We start from the raw sequence: 18,414 nt of genomic DNA, 5'->3' as shown, positions 1-18,414 counted from the left end.
CTGAAGCAAATGATTTTCACACACAATATATATATATATATATATATATATATATATATATATATATATATATATATAAAATGTACTCTTAAATGAATCCCACAAGGATTGGAACAATCATCCCCAAGCATTCCCACTAATCAGTTAATAGCCATCCTCTTTAGAACTCAATCCAAATGGATTCTCTGAACCTAAATTTAAATATTGGAAAGAAAGGACAAACTCTGGATAAAAGTGACCCAAGAAAAGAGGCTCTGAAGAATTCAGAGTCTACGCAAGCAATAATCTTTACCAAGCCGCACTAGCTGCGCAATGATTTGGAACACATAACAGGATGATAACCCTTCTACTTCCGTGCTACCTAGTGGAATTTGTGACATACATGCACATGAATTGGCTTTATTTACCTTGTACAAATCCCACACTTGCTTGGAATTGTACGCAACACTCCTCATGAACGCTTTGTGGTTGAACTCATTCCGTAGATGAGCTACCGTTCCTCTATCAGCTATACTGGAAGCACTGTAGAAGCGGTCACTCGAGTCCTGCATATTGTGTAGAAATATACAATGGAGCATACTGTGAACCGAAGCACGTTTGATGCATTTTGATTTCCTGAACTTCACAAAATCAAAACACACACTAAATATCTTGTCTACACTATATGCATTGAATGTAAGAGGCAACTCGCAAGAATTTCATGCTGCGAATAAGGCCGTCAGCTTTCGTAAGCGAAATTTTTTTGTGCTGCGAAAATATTGTTCTATAGTATATTTGGTACTTGAAAAATAAGGTCATGATCTACTAATTTGTCTGCTGATGCAACTGCATAGTGAAGAGTGTGTGTAGCAATACCAAATTGAAATTGATTCTCAGAGACATTTTTTGGGGGGGTCAAATTACAAGTATTGTATTCAATTGATTGACAACTTCATGAATTGAACATTTTATCATAGTTCAGATACAAGCTGGTCATTATAGGAGTAACATAATACAGAGGCAATCTTTAGAGTATTTCTAGTTGTTACACCATAATGACATACATGAAGTTTCTTTTTTTTTTAATGTATGAATTCTTTTTTTCTTTTTCAGAATTTTTTTTTTTCATTCATAGAATTGTATGCTCATCATTTATTCTTAAGTGGTTTATCATTGTCTCACAGAAACATTGGATACCTAAAGACCCATCTGAAGAGTTTGTTTGCAAAAACAGATAAGTCCATTTTTGAAGACTTTGAAGTATGGTCTCTGTTATTAAGTGCAAAATAATATCTAATATATTATATATTGGTCGCTACATATAAAGGTACATTTTTGACGTTATGGTCAAAAGAAGCAAAAGCAAAAAATTTCTTATCATTCTCTTTATTTGTTTTCACCTTTGATCACAAATATCTCCACTTGGCAAATATGGACTAACAAGTTTTTGCGAACAAACTCTTCATCTCAGCCCAAAATATCACTCCTTTCAGTATTACAGCGGACTTCTGTTATAACGAAGTCCTCGGGATCGGCAGTTTTCTTTCGTTATATTGAAATTTTGTTCTAACCAAACAAATAAACAATAGAAATACATAGAGTGGATAATGTTGTGGCCTAAATTATCATTTCGTTGCAACTGGAGTTTGTCATAATCGTGCTTCTTTTAACGGGAGTGCACTGTACTCTGAACTACCTGCATGTGGAGAACTTCTTTGTGAGATTCCTCTGGGCATGCATAGAGTGCGTCAAGACGGTCCTTCCAATGCTCTGCATGGCTACAGGCCCTCTGTGCATGCAAAATGCACTCGCCGGTTTGTGCTGCTCCACTGCTGAGTAGACAAGGTGTTGGTTTGTCCTGCACGACTGGAATGTATTTCTGGAGATGCTCCATGACCGTCATCATCCCGTGAGTGGTTTCCGGGTCAGCATCAATTATTCCAAGAGAGACCTAAATTATTGACAGAGAAACCTATATGTTCCAGTACACTTGAATAATAAGCTGTTTTTGTTTTAATTTTTTATGATAGAAGGCATCACATAGATGCACATACCTGCGTTGAATAAGCAGTTATAGAAACATCAATAGCTAAAGGAATAAAGATTATCTTTGAAGTAACTAATATGATAGTAAGAAAAAAATAATCAACGTTGGTGAAGGTGATGGGACAAACTATCACTTCCAAGTCGACCTGGATGTAGCTATCTTTCCGAAGCGCAGCTGAGGAGAGATAGCGTACACATTCAGATCGCCAAGGAAGTGATACTGTATACGCCAAATATTTCGCAAGGTCTTTATTTTCGCGAATTTTGCAAGTCAGCAGCTATTCGCGAGATTAAAAACATGCGAAAATATTGACTCTGACGCCGCTATGAATGTGATGTACGCGTTCACATTTCTCCGTTCAGTACAGGACTCCACGATCGCGAATTTAACCGCTCGCAAAATTGTTGGGAAGTAACGATTCACGAAAATTTAGACTCGCGAAATATATGGCGTATACAGTAGTTTGTCTCTTTGCCTGAAACTAAAAGTTGATTATTTGCTTTATATTCCACGTCTAGGGTCCTAGATATTCCCATTCTATTCCACATCTCAACCCATTTTAGCTGTCTTTAGGTATAATATCCTCAAGGCTTAGGCTACTACGTGGTTTACTTTAGCCGTTTTCACATAGATGACAAAACAATGAATTTGCTCTGCGCCCTGCGCATGGCCGGCACGACAATAAAAGTGCATTGCACTGTGGTCTATCACTTGACCCATGTCATATGACAGACCACAGTGCAACACACTTTCATTTCGCACGTACTCAAAATTGTAAGTTATATCACGCATAAGAACTATGTGGACTAAGAGGTCAGCGAAACAAGATAACTTCAATTATAGAGTGTAACGAACTCTTCTTCTCAGGTGACGCGATAGGCAAAACTAGGCTTTATCACGTGATCAGCTCTTGACCAATCCTATAGCAAGATTCTTAGTATGTGGAATATAATCAAGAATATCATACAATAAAACTTACATGGAAATTGATTTTGTTGTGATAAAAGACACAGATCACTGAAATGGTTAAAATTTAAGCATTTTCCCCCACTCTACACAAGAAGCAAAACAAGAAAATGAACACTTTTTCCAGTTCATCTCTCTCATAGATTACAAACTGGACAAGCTGTTATTCAAGCATACATGCTCTTCAATGTACATTGTAACGATGAGAACAAAAGACAAATTTATAATAAGAAATGCAAATTTGTTAAAATCAATCTATGATCTCTATAATGTCTCTGCAACCCTCCAAAGATAAAGAAAGATAACAAATAATAGAATAAAATGAAGATTCGTCAGTCAAATCAAGAGTAAATACACATAACATAAGCAGTAGTGGTAACAAAGATGGTAGAAATTTGAATGTATTCCGAATTAAGAAAATTTGAAATATTTCTCTCTTGAATTTGTCTCATGCATTCTTTTTGTTAATTCAAAAATGAAATGAAGAAATTCTCTCCATTTTATCACCTTTGCAGCTCACTCCCTATGTCATTGTAAGTTTGAGCTGACAGAAAATACCAGTGTTTCCCCTTCTGTTTTCCCACTATAGTTTTTTTTTTTTTTAGAATATAAAGAAAAAAAAAAGGAAATGAAAACTTATTTCTATTTCAATCATGTCTCTTACTGCATTTAATAATTGTGTGCTTGTTTTTGTTTTGCTTTGTTTTGTTTTATTTTTTGTTACCATTTCTATCTTGTAGGGCATTTCCAAACGAATTTCACTGTCAATTTCTGCAATTTTTACTTTTCTGCCTTGGAGGACAAAAGTGAATGTGTTCACTAACACATAAAGTTTCCCTTTGTATCACCCTACTAATAAGATGATAGACAATCAAAGAACCTTTAATATGGTAAATGACACCAATGATTTTTATTTAAATCTTCTGTGAAAAATATGAGCTGGAAAAGTGTCTACTTTCTTTTCTTGCCGAGTGTATTAATAGCCCGATGGAAGATTACCTTTAGGATTACTTAGGATGGCCTTTATGAACTATGTACATGGTATAACAAAACTTGCTGCAAACAAGTTCTTAAAATGTCAAATGAATTGGATCTAAATATTTAGCAAATCCATTTAACAAATTTTGTCATGCAATTGCAATTATAGTGTCTCTGCAAGACTGGCATTCTCACAATGTCGGTTGTCTATTACTAGTATCATTCTTGTCAATTCATATCACTGCAACTCTAACAAGAGACCCACGGGTCTAGCGCTCACCTGAGTATCGCAAGTTCACCTTTTACGCAGTCAATAATCTAAATTATTCACAGCTGTACCAAAATTTGAGCAGGCATTCTTGTAAAAGATGAAAATGTACAATAAGGGCCCAAATCTTTAAAGATCCCTTAATTTTGAGGGGATTGGGGGGCCCCTGGAGCCCCCTGGGTGGGGCATGGTGCCCATGTTGACAAATAGAGATCATAACCCCCTAGGGATACAACCTGCTATCCAGAGGTCAATATCCTGCTCCATCATGAGGTTTTAAGGAAGATGAAAATGTACAATTTAGGCCCCCATTTGGACCTCCCCATCACTCCCCCCTGCCCCCAAGAGGGGCACCCCTGGATCTGCTAGATGAATAAACTTGATAAGTACTACAATCATAAACAGTGTTAACTCCTGATTCTAGAGAAGATTTTTAAAGATACCTTCATTTTGTGCCCCTTGAGACCCTCCAGGTGGGATACGGTGCCTATTTGAACAGATTGATATCCTATGCCCGTAGGGATACTACCTGCCAATTTTGATGAAAATCGGTCATAGGATTCTCAAGAAGAAGATGAAAATGTACAATGTACATGTAGGCCCCATTAGGACCCCTCCCCACCCCACCCCCCCCACCCCCCCCCCCCCCCCATGGGTCCCAAGGGGGGCACCCCTGATTCCGCCATGAACAAACTTGAAACTACTGTCATCAATGTACTAACTCATAGTATTATCTTAGCTCTATTACTTCTGGTTCTAAAGAAGAAGATTTTTAAAGATTCCTTCATTTTGAGGGGTTTGGGCCCCCCTGGGGCCCCCTGGGGCCCCCTGGATGGGACATGGTGCCCATTTTAACAAATTGAGTTCCTTACCCCCTAGGGATGCTACCTGCCAAGTTTGGTGAAAATCGGTCTTGGGTTTTTTTTTGAGAAGACGAAAATGTAAAAAGTTTATGCACGACGGACGATGAACGACGGACGACGGGCGATCGCAACAGCTCACCTGAGCCGAAGGCTCAGGTGAGCTAATACATGTAATTCAGGAGCACAGATGCAATGTTCTAATATTGTACGAGCTGAAATTTTTGCGGTGGTTTTATTTTGTGAATTTCGCGAATCGCCTTTGAATCGCAAAAATAACAACGTGCTAATAAGTAAATTCAGTTAGGCCTTCGCAACTGTGAAATTAACAACATGCTAAAATGTCCTCCAAGTTGAAATTCACGAAAATATCTGTACGCAAAAATTTCAGCTCATACAGTAGTACTTGCCCTTTTTACAGGGGATAAATGCAAGTGCATCATGGCAGATATATAAGATTCAGTTACACGTACACATTGTGATTTTTCATCCATTCTCTTTGTCTGAGAATGACGAATTCGTGACGGCAGTTTGTTCTTCAGACTTATCAGTTTTGAGAAGTGGGCTACGAGAATCTGCTCAACAACAAACTCTGCTCTTTCTCTTTGGCGCTCGAACACATCTGGTGATGGAAGGAATGCATATGGGTCGAGCTTTGAAGCTGGAACTTGCTTCAGAGATACCATATATTTGACACGATCTTGAACCGCGTAGCACCTAGTCTGGAACGACTTTGATTGGTCTCCCTTCTGCTGCTTTGCCTCTTTTCCTGTCAGAGTACTGTTGATGTAGAACCCATAAGTGGGTAAGTCTTCCATGACTGCACACGTTCTGGTTTGGTCTTCTGGCTGTAGCTTTTCCTGTCATACAGAGAAAAGAGATGCTTCCATGACAACCTGCAATTCTTGAATTACTTGTACTTTTTTCCTCTCTCTCTCAACTGGTCTCATCTCTGTAGCTGAAGGGAGGCATACATTTGTACATTGCAGGCATCACTTTTTCTTGATATGGTCATTGTTACTGATCACAATTTGGTGTACTCGATCTGAATTTCCATTGCTTAGAACTGAAGTCTAAACTGAAGACCTTTATTTCCAGCAACTAAATTGTGAATGATGTGTGATACTCTGTGGGAGCCGGGCACCTTTGAATGTTTCTGCAGATAAATGATGCTACAATGTATATACATGTAAATGCTGTTTCATCATCATCATCATCATCATCATCATCATCTTAGAGCCATCACCACCACATTCACATCACAAGGTACATTCATTGTAAATAATCTAAAAATGCTGGTCAAGTTTGAATAAAATGTCCAATAAGTCCAATAAGGTGTGAGGTCAAAAGCAAGGTGCTACATAAGCACTTGCCTGATTGTCCAGGGCAAGTGAAAACCGAAGTCGAGAAAGTGTTTTGGAACGATCAGAGAAAATGCTTGCCCGAATAGCCTTTTTTTTTCACTCCCCCCCCCCCCCCCCCCCCCCCATACAAACTCGTGAAGTCAATCATACGGAAAAAGAAGGGTATTGAGATCTCGGCCATCGACCACGCGATCGCAAAGAAAATTGGCACACACATTGCCTATGATGCAATCTCAAGTACTGTAAAACATGATATATTCGCGGCATGAATTTTTCGCGAATTGGAGCCGACGGCCTTTTTTGCGGCATGAAATTTTCGCGAACTGCCACTGGCATTCAATGCCTATAGTGTAGACAAGAACTTTCGCGTGCATTTTAATTTCGCGAATCTTGGCGCTCGCGAAATTCGCGATATTAAAATGCACGCGAAAATTCCTCGTTTTACAGTACCATCACATTAATTTTTTCAAAAGTTATCATTTACACTAAATTATGCTAATCTATGCATAATGATGCATGAAATCAGACAATTTAGTATAGTGTAAAGCTCAAAAGAGGCAAATTTTTTTGTGTAAATACTTTTTAGTGTGCTAAGCAAATGTAAGAGAAAAAAATTGCGCAATCAGAAAAAATTTCCTAAGTATTTCATTGTTTTTGGAATTTCTTATGTATTTCACTGGTTTTTTTTTACTTTGTTTTTCATTGTTTTTTCGATGAAATTTGTCCGCGACCTTGTTCCAAACAAGAAAATATGTTATTAATTGATTTTAATCAATAAAACCCCAAAATAATCATGCTTTTAATAAATTTGCCTGTAAACACAGTTTGCATAGAAATTGTACACAAATTCACGTTTTTGAGCCATTTTTGGTCTGACATGGACGTGCATATTTATGCGCAACTTCGGAACCGCGCACCCAGGCATCGCAAATTTGGTGTCAAAAGATGCGGGAGACTCGAAAGAAAAAAGTCACGAAATGTCGCGGCGATAGCGATACATCGCGCGAAATGTCGAGGGGGGGCCTCGGAGGCTCCCCCCCCCCCCCCCACCCGGCCTAGTTAGGGTTAAGCCCTTGACATAAAAGACATTTTCTGTATACTTATATGTTTTTGAACTTTTTTTGGGGGGGGGGGCAAGTAAAATCTATTTGTTTTGGAAAGTGTTTTGTTACAACTTCAAAATATGCTTCCCCAACTGGGCAAGTGTGGTTAAAAGATAGTTAAGTGGCACCCTGAAAAGGTCAATGAATTTGCCTTTATAAGCACTGCACTCACAGTACTTTGATGTACTCTCATTAACTTTCACAGATCTGAACTGAGCTCAGAACACTACTAAACCTCACATCACAGGTACATAGAGCCGTGTACGTATATTTTGTATTCTTAAAGATTTCGGTCTACTGTAGCCCAAAGATGGGTAAATTCTGGCAAGGCCAATGTCAAAATATACTATGAATTTTCCCTGATTAGCATCATGGGATCTGAATGATTTCCAACATCTTTTAGGTATTGACCATAAAACCCACACCACAGGTACACATTTACAAAATTTGTAAATCACCTAAGAAAGCCGGTAAAATTTGAATTTTGGTGAAGTCAGAGAACAGATTTCAAAAGGTCAATGAACTTACATTGAAAGTACTGCATAAATTGTGATATCACATACAATTTGTACCCACCCAAGACATTCACATTTCCCTTATTCCTTGAAATAGAAAATTGAAAACATTAATGTTTAAAGAAATTCAAATTCTTAGTTTAAAGTCCTTCGAACTAGAAAGACAATTGTAATTTTTATACACTTCGGTACTTCAGACTTTAACTGAAGTTGACATATTTTAGTAATGCCCTCGTCCAGAGTGAAGTACTCTTTTTTTTTTCTCTCATTTTAAATACTGGTACCTGTGATTCTTTCCATGTCAGGAGTTTCTTGTCATACTCTTGCACGATGCTATTGGCGTACGTTTTCATTGTAGTCTTGCTCTGCGATATCCCCAAGCCGTTCAAAATGCCGAACACCTTCTGACTGGCCCGCTGCCTCCACAGCTCTATTCCCATTGCAGCTTGCACAAACTTGTACCTTCTCCGGTTTCTGGCATGGAGCGCAATTGCCAGCATTTGACCAGCCTTTCGAGTTAGGTTGCTGCAAATAAAGTTGAATATAGTGCACTCCCGTTATACATGTAACTAACATGGTTACAATGAAATTCCAGTTACAACAAAGTAAAAATTCAGGCTGCAACATTATGCGTTCTATATTTTTTTTTTTGTTTATTTGTTACAGTTATACCCAAATTTTGATATAATGAAACCAAACTGCAGGTCCTGAGGACTTTGTTATAACAAGATTCTACTGTATATTCTATCTTTAATGACACATGAAAAATAACAACAACCTGACATTCCTAGGTTTGTACTGGAGTATCACCATGCTGGAAGGAAAATTCCATTTAATACAATCAACCTTGCACAAGTGAACCTTGTATACATGTATGTAAGTTGAATAACTGCCTCAGTCAAAGGTCTTTTTTTAAGTCCTTTTCTCTTTATATTCTCTATTGATTTCAATCAATCTAAACATCGAATTTTCTGAAAGTCAAAGACATTTCTTAAACACTAAACATGTATGTGCCACATTCGCAAAAACCGTATCAGTCAACAGCATGCCAACTTCGAATATTTCGCTCAGTCACAAAAACTCACACAAACCAATTGATAAATTGCCAAATGTGACAGTACAATTCTCTATTGACTTCAATTGATTTATATTCTCTATTGATTTCAATCAATCTTAACATCGAATTCTCTGAAAGTCAAAGACATTTCTTAAACACTATACATGTATGTGCCACATTCGCAAAAATCGAATCAGTCAACAGCATGCCAACTTCGAATATTTTGCTCAGTCACAAAAACTCACACAAACCAATTGATAAATTGCCAAATGTGACAGTACAATGAAAGCATTCAAGCGATTTGATTCCTGTCATTGGCTCTTTCATTTTATGTGGTGATTGACTATCAAGCAGTGTTCCCTACTGACATTGCAAATTCAGTAAATTTAGACTTTGGTCACTGGTTTCCATGCAAAAGCCATGCTTCGACAATACTGTAGTTAATGATCGTTTAAAAGGAAACAATCTTAGCTTTTTGTACAATTCACATCAATACATAGCTTGGCACTTTTTCTACAACTTTGTTCATTATACTTTTACGTGTATGTTTATGGTAACAAAAATCTATGAAAGTTACATAGATTTGAAAAACAGAATGTATTCGCACCAGAATGTATTCCCAACACATGACTACACTGTATGTTGCACTCTCAATCTGGCACACAGGGTGTTTACACCATGGCACACTGAGTCAACTTTGGCATGGGTTCACTGTAAGATCCAAAACTAAACTACAAGAATTCGTAATGACCTCTCGTCTGCTCCTTTCTTCTTGTACGGCATCATTTCCCAAAGGCAGCCGACGACTGCTGGCATGCTTTGGCGTGCCTCCTCCAACGCTCCTTCCCAGGAAAACGAATTCAGTGCGGACAGACTGACATCTTGCTCAAAAGCATGTACTCTTGGTTGCTGCTTCATCTGCATGAATAATGAAAAGGGAATGGGGTACAAATTTACCAAAGGCTTCAAGCAAAAATAAACAGAATGAAAACACAACTAGAAATGTCGCTATGGCGACTGGTATGCCTCCGCCATATTAAATGCATGATTCTCCTAATAGGTCTAAATAAGTACATGTGGACAATGTGTGACTACATTTTCACAAAACTGGCAGAATATTAAAATGACAAGTTTGACACAAATGTGTTGAATGTTCACCTTCATTGACCTAGGTTTAATTGGATGAACTGAGTGCATGTATTTGGGATTTATGGACTTTAACCTGACTTTGACCCATTCATATGTTTATAATGCATTGAGTAATTTTCAAGGTATGGAGAAAAAGTGCAATTTCTGTACTGAATAGTAAATTGATACCATTTTCAACTGGTCTTTGACCCTAAAATTCATAAGATAATCACCGTCAGGCAAAACATGCATAAATATGTAGTATGTTTCAAGATAACTTGAGCCACTTCCGAAGTATGGAGGAAAAACTAATTTCAGCGCTTTCACTCGATCTTTGACCTTTTGACCTTCGAGGCAAAAACAAAAGAAAAAAAAACTTTCCAGAGAATCTCTATTAGGTAAATACATGCATACACCTAGTGAAAAAAAAAATATATAATCCCGCTGGCATTGCATAAACATGAAGGAAATTATAGTAAAATTTTGAAGTGTTGCCCTTGACCTTTGACCCCTGACCTTTGACCCCATGAACCCTTAATTGTCTAGATAATCACTGCAAGTCAGTACATATACTATGTTCCATGAAGATACCTTGAACAATTTCCAAGGTACAGAGAAAAAAGGTGAAGTTTTAATATTTTTACTTGACCTTTTGACCTTTGACCTTTTGACCTCATGACCCAAACTTTCACCAGAGAATCTTAATCGGGTAATACATGCATACACTAAGTTTCAAGAAAATATCTTCAGGCATTGCATAGATATGATGGAAATAGTAAAATCTTATGTATTTGACCTTGACCTTTTGCCCTTTGACCTTGACCACGTGCACCCAAAGGCACAACTTCACCCCCTAATACACATACATGTCAAGTTTCATTAGGATACCTCAAAAGGTTTTGATAGTTACCCTGTCCACAAAATTCATTAGGGACGGGCAGAAGGACGGACGGAAGGACGGACAGACGGACGGACAACCCGAAAACATAATGCCTCCGGCACCACTTCGTGGCAGAGGCATAAAAATAGCTAGAAACCTTGCACAATGTACAGGTAGTAATTCTAAAGATATTCCATTGTCTGCTGAATAAAAGGTCTACGTGTACATGTACATGTTATGCTAAACCATTACAGCAGCCATTTGTCTGATTCTTGCATAATTGCATGTTTTTGGACATGCTTAAAGGGGACCTCCGGATGATTTTCAGACTTTTACATTTGAACAGCTATAAATCAGTTAAACTGAGTACAGAATTTCAGAATTTATAGTGATTGGGATAAGGAATGAGAGTGTTTTCAAAATTTATAACGAATTGCAATGAACAAGGATGATGACATGCCAGCCTCACCATAAGCATGATAAGAATGCATGAGTTGGGGCTCAAGGAAGCAGAACAAAAGAAGAAGGCATGCATAGATTTTTCACAGGTGAACTTGTTGAGCAAGTGGTATTGTAATGGAATTACACTGCTACATTTATGAAATATATGAGGCTCTGATGTCATCAACACTGTTCAGTGTAATTTGTTTAAGATTTTCAATTAATTGGTTTCTCTGCTCAAGGACCACAATAAATTCCACGAATCTATACATGGAGCTGTTGATTTATGTACTTTATGATGTGAAATTATGAAAATCGTCCGGAATGCCCCTTTAACCCTAATCAGGCTGGGCTTTTTTGGCTATGCTATATCTGGGGGGGGCGGCGGCGGGGGGCCTTCAGATCTCGCCTATGGAACGCGTGATCGCGCCGAAAATCGGCACACACGACGCCCGCCACGTATACTATCAAAATGAATGGTTGCTTTCTCCAAAAAATTTTTCGTATCTTATATATTAATCAATTATTGTAATTTATGCATAAAATCAGTTTTGGGCTCTAAATCACTTATTTTCGTCCATTCTAACATAAGTCAAGATATGAATTTTTTTTTCGATGTGAATTAATTTTTCGAAAATGCTAAAATAAATTAATTTCACAATTTGCATTGGCATTGGATTTGTACACAAAATCACGAATTTTTTTCGAACGGGCGTCGCGTCAAAACGGTACGTGCGGGCACAACAATTTTGGTCTCAAAAGTTGCGCGATACTTGAAAGAAAAAAGTCATGAAACATCGCGGCGGGAGCTTATCGCGCTGCGAAGATATTGCGCGAAACATCGAGGGGGCAGATTCCGCCCTCCCCCCCCCCCCCCCCAGCCTGATTAGGGTTAAAGGGGATGGCTAGTTAAACTGATCAGTGGGAATTAGTGGGAATGCTGGGGGTGATTGTTCAAATTCTTGTCGGATTCATATAAGAGAACATCATGTTGTATCTATTGTTGTGTGAAAATTCTTTGCTTCAGAATGGTCTCAAGTACTGAATGTGCAATGTCTACCAAGTCTCACGCACAAATGCGTGAGACTCAAACATTTAGGGGCCATCTCGTGATGTCACACGTGGCACCCATTTTTCTCACGCATCAGGCGAAGTCTGCAACTTGGGCTTATAATAATGAGCATAGCTCAAAGGATTATTAAAGTGATAATTGCAACTGAAGGTATATTTCCCTGTTGTCTGCCAAAATAAGTAAAAAACAGGCACTTACACTTAAGTATACATGCACCTGATCGCACCATTAAGAGCTAAAAATTGAGTTAAGTTCCCTACTGTGCGAGGGGGAAAAACCTCTCCCAAACCCTCCCTCGTGCACACATTCTCTCGCCGAGATGCCAATTCATGAAAATCTCACGTAAATAAACTTGTTTTGAACTTGGCATACCTGAGTTTAATGGTTCCAGGCTAGAATGCTTGTACAGTGAGGGGGCATTAAACTACATATTACTTGCAGACATTGAAAACTTTCGGTCATCTGCAAAACCGCGCATCCGCGCGAACGCTACAACATATAAAAAGATTAAGGGTAAAAAATTGACGCATCTTTCCACAAAATCTGCCATAATTTTTAAACTATTTAAGAAGCAAACTTTTGGCGCCCGGATTCTTAAAGTGGACACTTTAGGGATTATTACCGTATATCATTATTGTAACATTTGTAGCAGTGACGCAAATTTGATCAGAAAAGTACCTTATGGGCAATTCCACGATAACACTGTGACACTTTTGAGTCATTGGCTGAGCAACAAATGATATTGAACACTCAAAATTTTGAAGCGCAGTTTTGTCGACTCGTACTGTTAAGTTTCAAGATCTACTTGATACATTTCTTAACAAGAGACCCGCGGGTCACGCGCTCACCTGAGTATCGCAATTTCACCTTCCATGCATTCTTGCACACTCTTACCTGAGAACATTGGAAACTTTAGGTCTGCATATGGATCCCTCCCCCCCCCCCCCCAACTCGGGGGGGGGGGGGGGGGGGGGGGGGCAGGCAGTCCTGGATCTGAATCTGCAATTAACAAACTTGGAACTAAAGTCATCAATGTACAAACTCATGGTATTAACTTTGCTTTATCATTTCTGGTTCTAGAGCAGAAGATTTTACATATTCCTTAATGTGGGGGGGGGGGGGGGGGGACCAGAGGGACATGGTGCCCATTTGAAGGAATTGAGATTCTATCCCCCTAGGGATGCTACCTGCTAAGTTTGGTCAAAATTCATCTTGAGGTTTTCAAGAAGAAGATGAACATGTACAATTCAGGCTCCATTACAACTGTATTGTAGGACTTCTCCCCAGCCCTCTCCTGGGTCCTAAGGGGGGGGGGGGGGGGGGGGGGGGGGTGGGGGGGGCACTCCTGATTCCACCAACCCCATGAACAAACTTGAAACTACAGTCATCAATGTACTAACTCATAGTATCATCTAAGCCCTATCACTTCTGGTTCTAGAGAAGATTTTTAAAGGTTCCTTAATTTTAGGGGGTTTGGCCCCATAGGGACCCCCAGGTGGGCAATGGAGCCCATTTGAACAAATTGAGATCCTATCCCCCTAGGGATGCTACCTACCAAGTTTGGTGAAAATCAGACATGGCGATCTCAAAGTGAAGATGAAAATGTACAATTTAGGCCACATTAGGACCCCTCCCCACCCCCTCCCCTGGGCCCCAAGGGGGGCACCCCTGATTCCCCCATGAACAAACTTGAAACTACAGTCATCAATGTACTTACTCAGAGTATCATCTAAGCCCTATCACTTCTGGTTCTAGAGAAGATTTTTAAAGGTTCCTTAAGTTTAGGGGGTTTGGCCCCCTAGGGACCCCCCAGGTGGGCAATGGTGCCCATTTGAACAAATTGAGATCCTATCCCCCTAGGGATGCTACCTACCAAATTTGGTGAAAATCAGACATGGCGATCTCAAAGTGAAGATGAAAATGTACAATTTAGGCCCCATTAGGACCCCTCCCCACCCCCCCCTCCCCTGGGTCCCAAGCGGGGCACCCCTGATTCCTCCATGAACAAACTTGAAACTACAGTCATCAATGTACTTACTCAACGTATCAATTAAGCCCTATCACTTCTGGTTCTAGAGAAGAAGATTTTTAAAGATTCCTTAATTTTAGGGTGTTTGGGCCCCCCTGGGGCACCCCAGGTGGGCCATGGTGCCCATTTGAACAAATTGAGATCCTATCCCCCTAGGGATGCTACCTGCCAAGTTTGGTGAAAATCGGTCATGGGGTTCTCAAGAAGAAGATGAAAATGTAAAAAGTTTACGCACGACGGACGACGGACGACGCACAACGGACGACGGACGACGGACGACGCACGACGGACGCCGGACGAAGAGCGATCGCAATAGCTCACTTGAGCCTTCGGCTCAGGTGAGCTAATAATCATTTAGGTAAATCATCCCAAGTATTTATAAAAGAAAATGATTTCATTCTTGCAAACACGAACCTCTATATTGGGGTCTGTTACTGAGTGTAACAATGAAAAGGTTGCAGTATACACATTACTATGTGTACTACAATGGGCTACATCAGTACGTATGTGCATTATATGTATAAAGCATTGAGTCTCACGTATCCGGCCAAATCCCTTATCCGGATGAGCCCCGGTCCCGACTTGTCCAGATACAAGAGGTTCAACTGTACATAAAAATGATTACAACGCAAATTCTCATTCATACAAATAAATCCTAATGAGTGTGGCTCTTTTAATGGTGAAACTTGTAAGACTGCGCACAGCACCATGCACACGAAGATTAACTCTTGGTGGACACATCAATCTAGTTTCAGTATGCCCTAAGTAATTCTTTAGGATACCAGGCAAGCTGCAGCAAGACTTCAGACTGTTTATCATGTTAGGAACACATTTTAGTCTACAAAAGAAGAGTCAAACCATGTGATAAAATTGTCAATTATGATAAAAATATTAAACAAAGGGTATTAACTCAACTACTGTAAACTGTTGCCTTTACTGTAATTTAAAGTTCAAAACGTTCAGAAAGGTTTGCTGTGGATAGTTATGAATCTTTAGGTGGCACACTGTGAGTGGACTGCTTCCATTTCAACCCACCCTGTGCTCCGAGTGTTGATTGGCATATCAAACCCCACTGCATTGTAAATACAGTTCTCAATTTTTGGCACAGAAAGGGTTAAAATTGCATGATGCTGGCAACAAGTACAAGTGATAGTCTTTGTGGATATAGCTTGACCCATCTGTTATGAACAATCCTTGAAAAATCTCTATCTTTTGAGTAAATGTGACAGAGAAATCAGATGGTCACCTCAACAGTTTATTATCATGTGTAATATGGTACCAGTAAGTGTCCTGTGTTATTGCAATGCAAGTCACGGTGTTATAGTCACTGTGTTATAGTCACTGTAACACCGAGACACATTTTAATCAGCTTTAATTAACAAAATGAGTTAACGGTGTACTCACTTAGGACTTGCATGATGGTAGCTACATGTGGTCATGATTTGGGCTATCAAAATAAACCCTTTTGGGTTTGTAATTTTCAAACAATACAAAAGACATCAGTTTTTACCATAACACCATGACATCATAGATGATCGTATAAAATGCGATGTTCGCTGAAACTTAAAACACAGAAAATCTTGCACTTTGATGATTTGGTAATGATGTTCAACCCTTAAACTCTGAAAACAAAGGCAAAGTTTTTACCTTCTTTTTCATTTTTTTTTATGCTACATTCATTTAACTTCATTATATTTTTCAGACATTTATGTCAAATATAATCATGCTGATTTTATGCACATATTTAGCAAAGTTAATGATGTAATTTTTTTAAAAAGATGGTCAAATATGAAAAATTCAGTCCTTAAGCTTTCATATACCAAAATGAAAAATATCACTTAAGGTGATTAATACCCCCGCCCCGTGACGACAGTCTTACCCAAGGAATGATCTTTTCTTGATCTTCTGCCATTTAAATGCCGTTACCATGGCAACGCAGCTTCCGACACGTCCGAAAAATATGTTTTGTACATCTTCCCACCAAGACTATTGTGTGTGCCACATTTCATAAGCTTTTGTCAAAAACTGAGGAAGTAGTTCAATCCACAAGATCTTTCCTTGATCTTCCGCCATTAATATGCCGTTACCATGGCAACGCAGCTTCCGACACGTCCAAAAAATATGTCTTGCACATCTTCCCACCAAGACCAATGTGTGTGCCACATTTCATGAGCTTCAGTCGAATACAGAGGAAGTAGTTCAATCCACAAGATCTTTCCTTGATCTTCTGCCATTTATATGCCGTTACCATGGTAACGCAGCTTCCGACACGTCCGAAAAATATGTCTTCCACATCTTCCCACCAAGATCAAGGTGTGTGCCACATTTCATAAGCTTTGGTCAAAAAACTGAGGAAGTAGTTAAATCCGCAAGATCTTTCCTTGATCTTCTGCCATTAATATGCCGTTACCATGGCAACGTACTTTCGGGTACTGTCAAAAAATGCGTCTTGCACATCTACAACCAAAGGCACACATCTGTACCAAGTTTCATGGAAATTGGGCAAAAACTGAGGAAGTAGTTTGCAACAAAAAATTTTCCATCATTTTGGCTCATAATATGTGAGCTGTTACCATGGCAACATACTTTTTGTCACTGTCAAGAAATGTGTCATGCTGAGCTATATCCTAAGACAAACATTCAATATGAATTCCATGAGAATTGGAAGAACACTGATGAAGCAGTTTTGCCATGAAGCATTTTGCCCTATATTTTACCAATAACATGCCGTTACCATGGCAACACACTTTTTGCCACTGCAGAAATATGTGTCTTGCACATTAACATATTCTGATGAACATCTGTACCTAATTTCATAAAAATTGATCAAAAACTGTGGGAGGAGTTCGCGACGCAAGATTTGTACCCATTTTTGCCCATAATATGCCGTTACCATGGCAACGTACTTTTGGGTACTGTAAAAAAATACGTCTTGCACATCTACAACCCAAGGCACACATCTGTGCCAAGTTTTATGGGAATAGGTTGAAAACTGAGGAAGTAGTTCGCGACGCAAGATTTGCAACGGACCGACCGCCCGACCGTCCGCTGATTCTTATACCCCCTTCAAACTTCGTTTGGCGGGGGTATAATGAGATTTGACCATTTCAAAAATTTGATGGTCATGTCCACTTTATCATGGAATTGTCTACTTTATCATGGAATTGCCCACTATTTGACATCTAGCCATATATTGGTACTCTTAGTATAGATTATCTTCATCTCAGATACCACCACCATACACAGGGGTGGATTCAGGAATTCTGTAAAGGGGGGCATGACTAATATTTCTGGTGCCACAGGGGCGTCACCAGGGGGGGTGCGCTGGGTGCGAACGCACCCCCCTTGAAGAACCTTTAAAAAAAAAAAAAGCTTCAGTCTGCGAGCGACCTCAATACCGGGCGCTAAATAATTGGTTTTTTCTTTTATTTTTCTTCATATTTTGCACCAGGAGGAAAAAAAACAAAAAACAAAACAAAACAAAATCAAAACAAAAACAAAAACAATCGCACCCCAGCTCTGGCAACACTGATGCTACAGTGCACTCCCGTTACAACGAACACGGTTATAACGAAATTTCGTTATAACGAAGTAAATCTTCTGGTCCCAAAATTATCACCATTCAAGTCTATGGTACAAAATTCACTTATAACGAACATGGTTATAGCGAAATTTATCATTTTCATTCAAAATATACTGTTACCATGGCAACACATTTTCAACACTG

The 18,414-nt window shown here is 39.1% G+C and overlaps 1 protein-coding gene across 3 annotated transcripts in view; it reads right to left on the bottom strand.

Annotated features, from left to right (window-relative positions):
* The window catches only part of LOC139719952 (uncharacterized), a 64,425-nt gene that overhangs the window by 15,616 nt on the left and 30,395 nt on the right, over positions 1 to 18,414 (bottom strand). For all 3 annotated transcript variants that reach the window (XM_071631331.1, XM_071631332.1, XM_071631333.1), the window contains 5 exons: positions 9,889 to 10,055; positions 8,365 to 8,605; positions 5,572 to 5,958; positions 1,676 to 1,930; positions 408 to 545 (listed from right to left, as the gene is read on the bottom strand). In XM_071631331.1, the coding sequence (XP_071487432.1) occupies positions 408 to 545; positions 1,676 to 1,930; positions 5,572 to 5,958; positions 8,365 to 8,605; positions 9,889 to 10,055 (1,188 nt within the window). The remainder of the gene's footprint in view (positions 1 to 407; positions 546 to 1,675; positions 1,931 to 5,571; positions 5,959 to 8,364; positions 8,606 to 9,888; positions 10,056 to 18,414) is intronic.

Source organism: Diadema antillarum, unplaced genomic scaffold (assembly GCF_040938485.1).
Source record: "Diadema antillarum isolate AM-2024a unplaced genomic scaffold, OU_Dant_1.0 scf00000117, whole genome shotgun sequence".
NCBI classification, from domain to species: domain Eukaryota; kingdom Metazoa; phylum Echinodermata; class Echinoidea; order Diadematoida; family Diadematidae; genus Diadema; species Diadema antillarum.
This window is presented reverse-complemented; position numbering and strand designations above follow the sequence as displayed.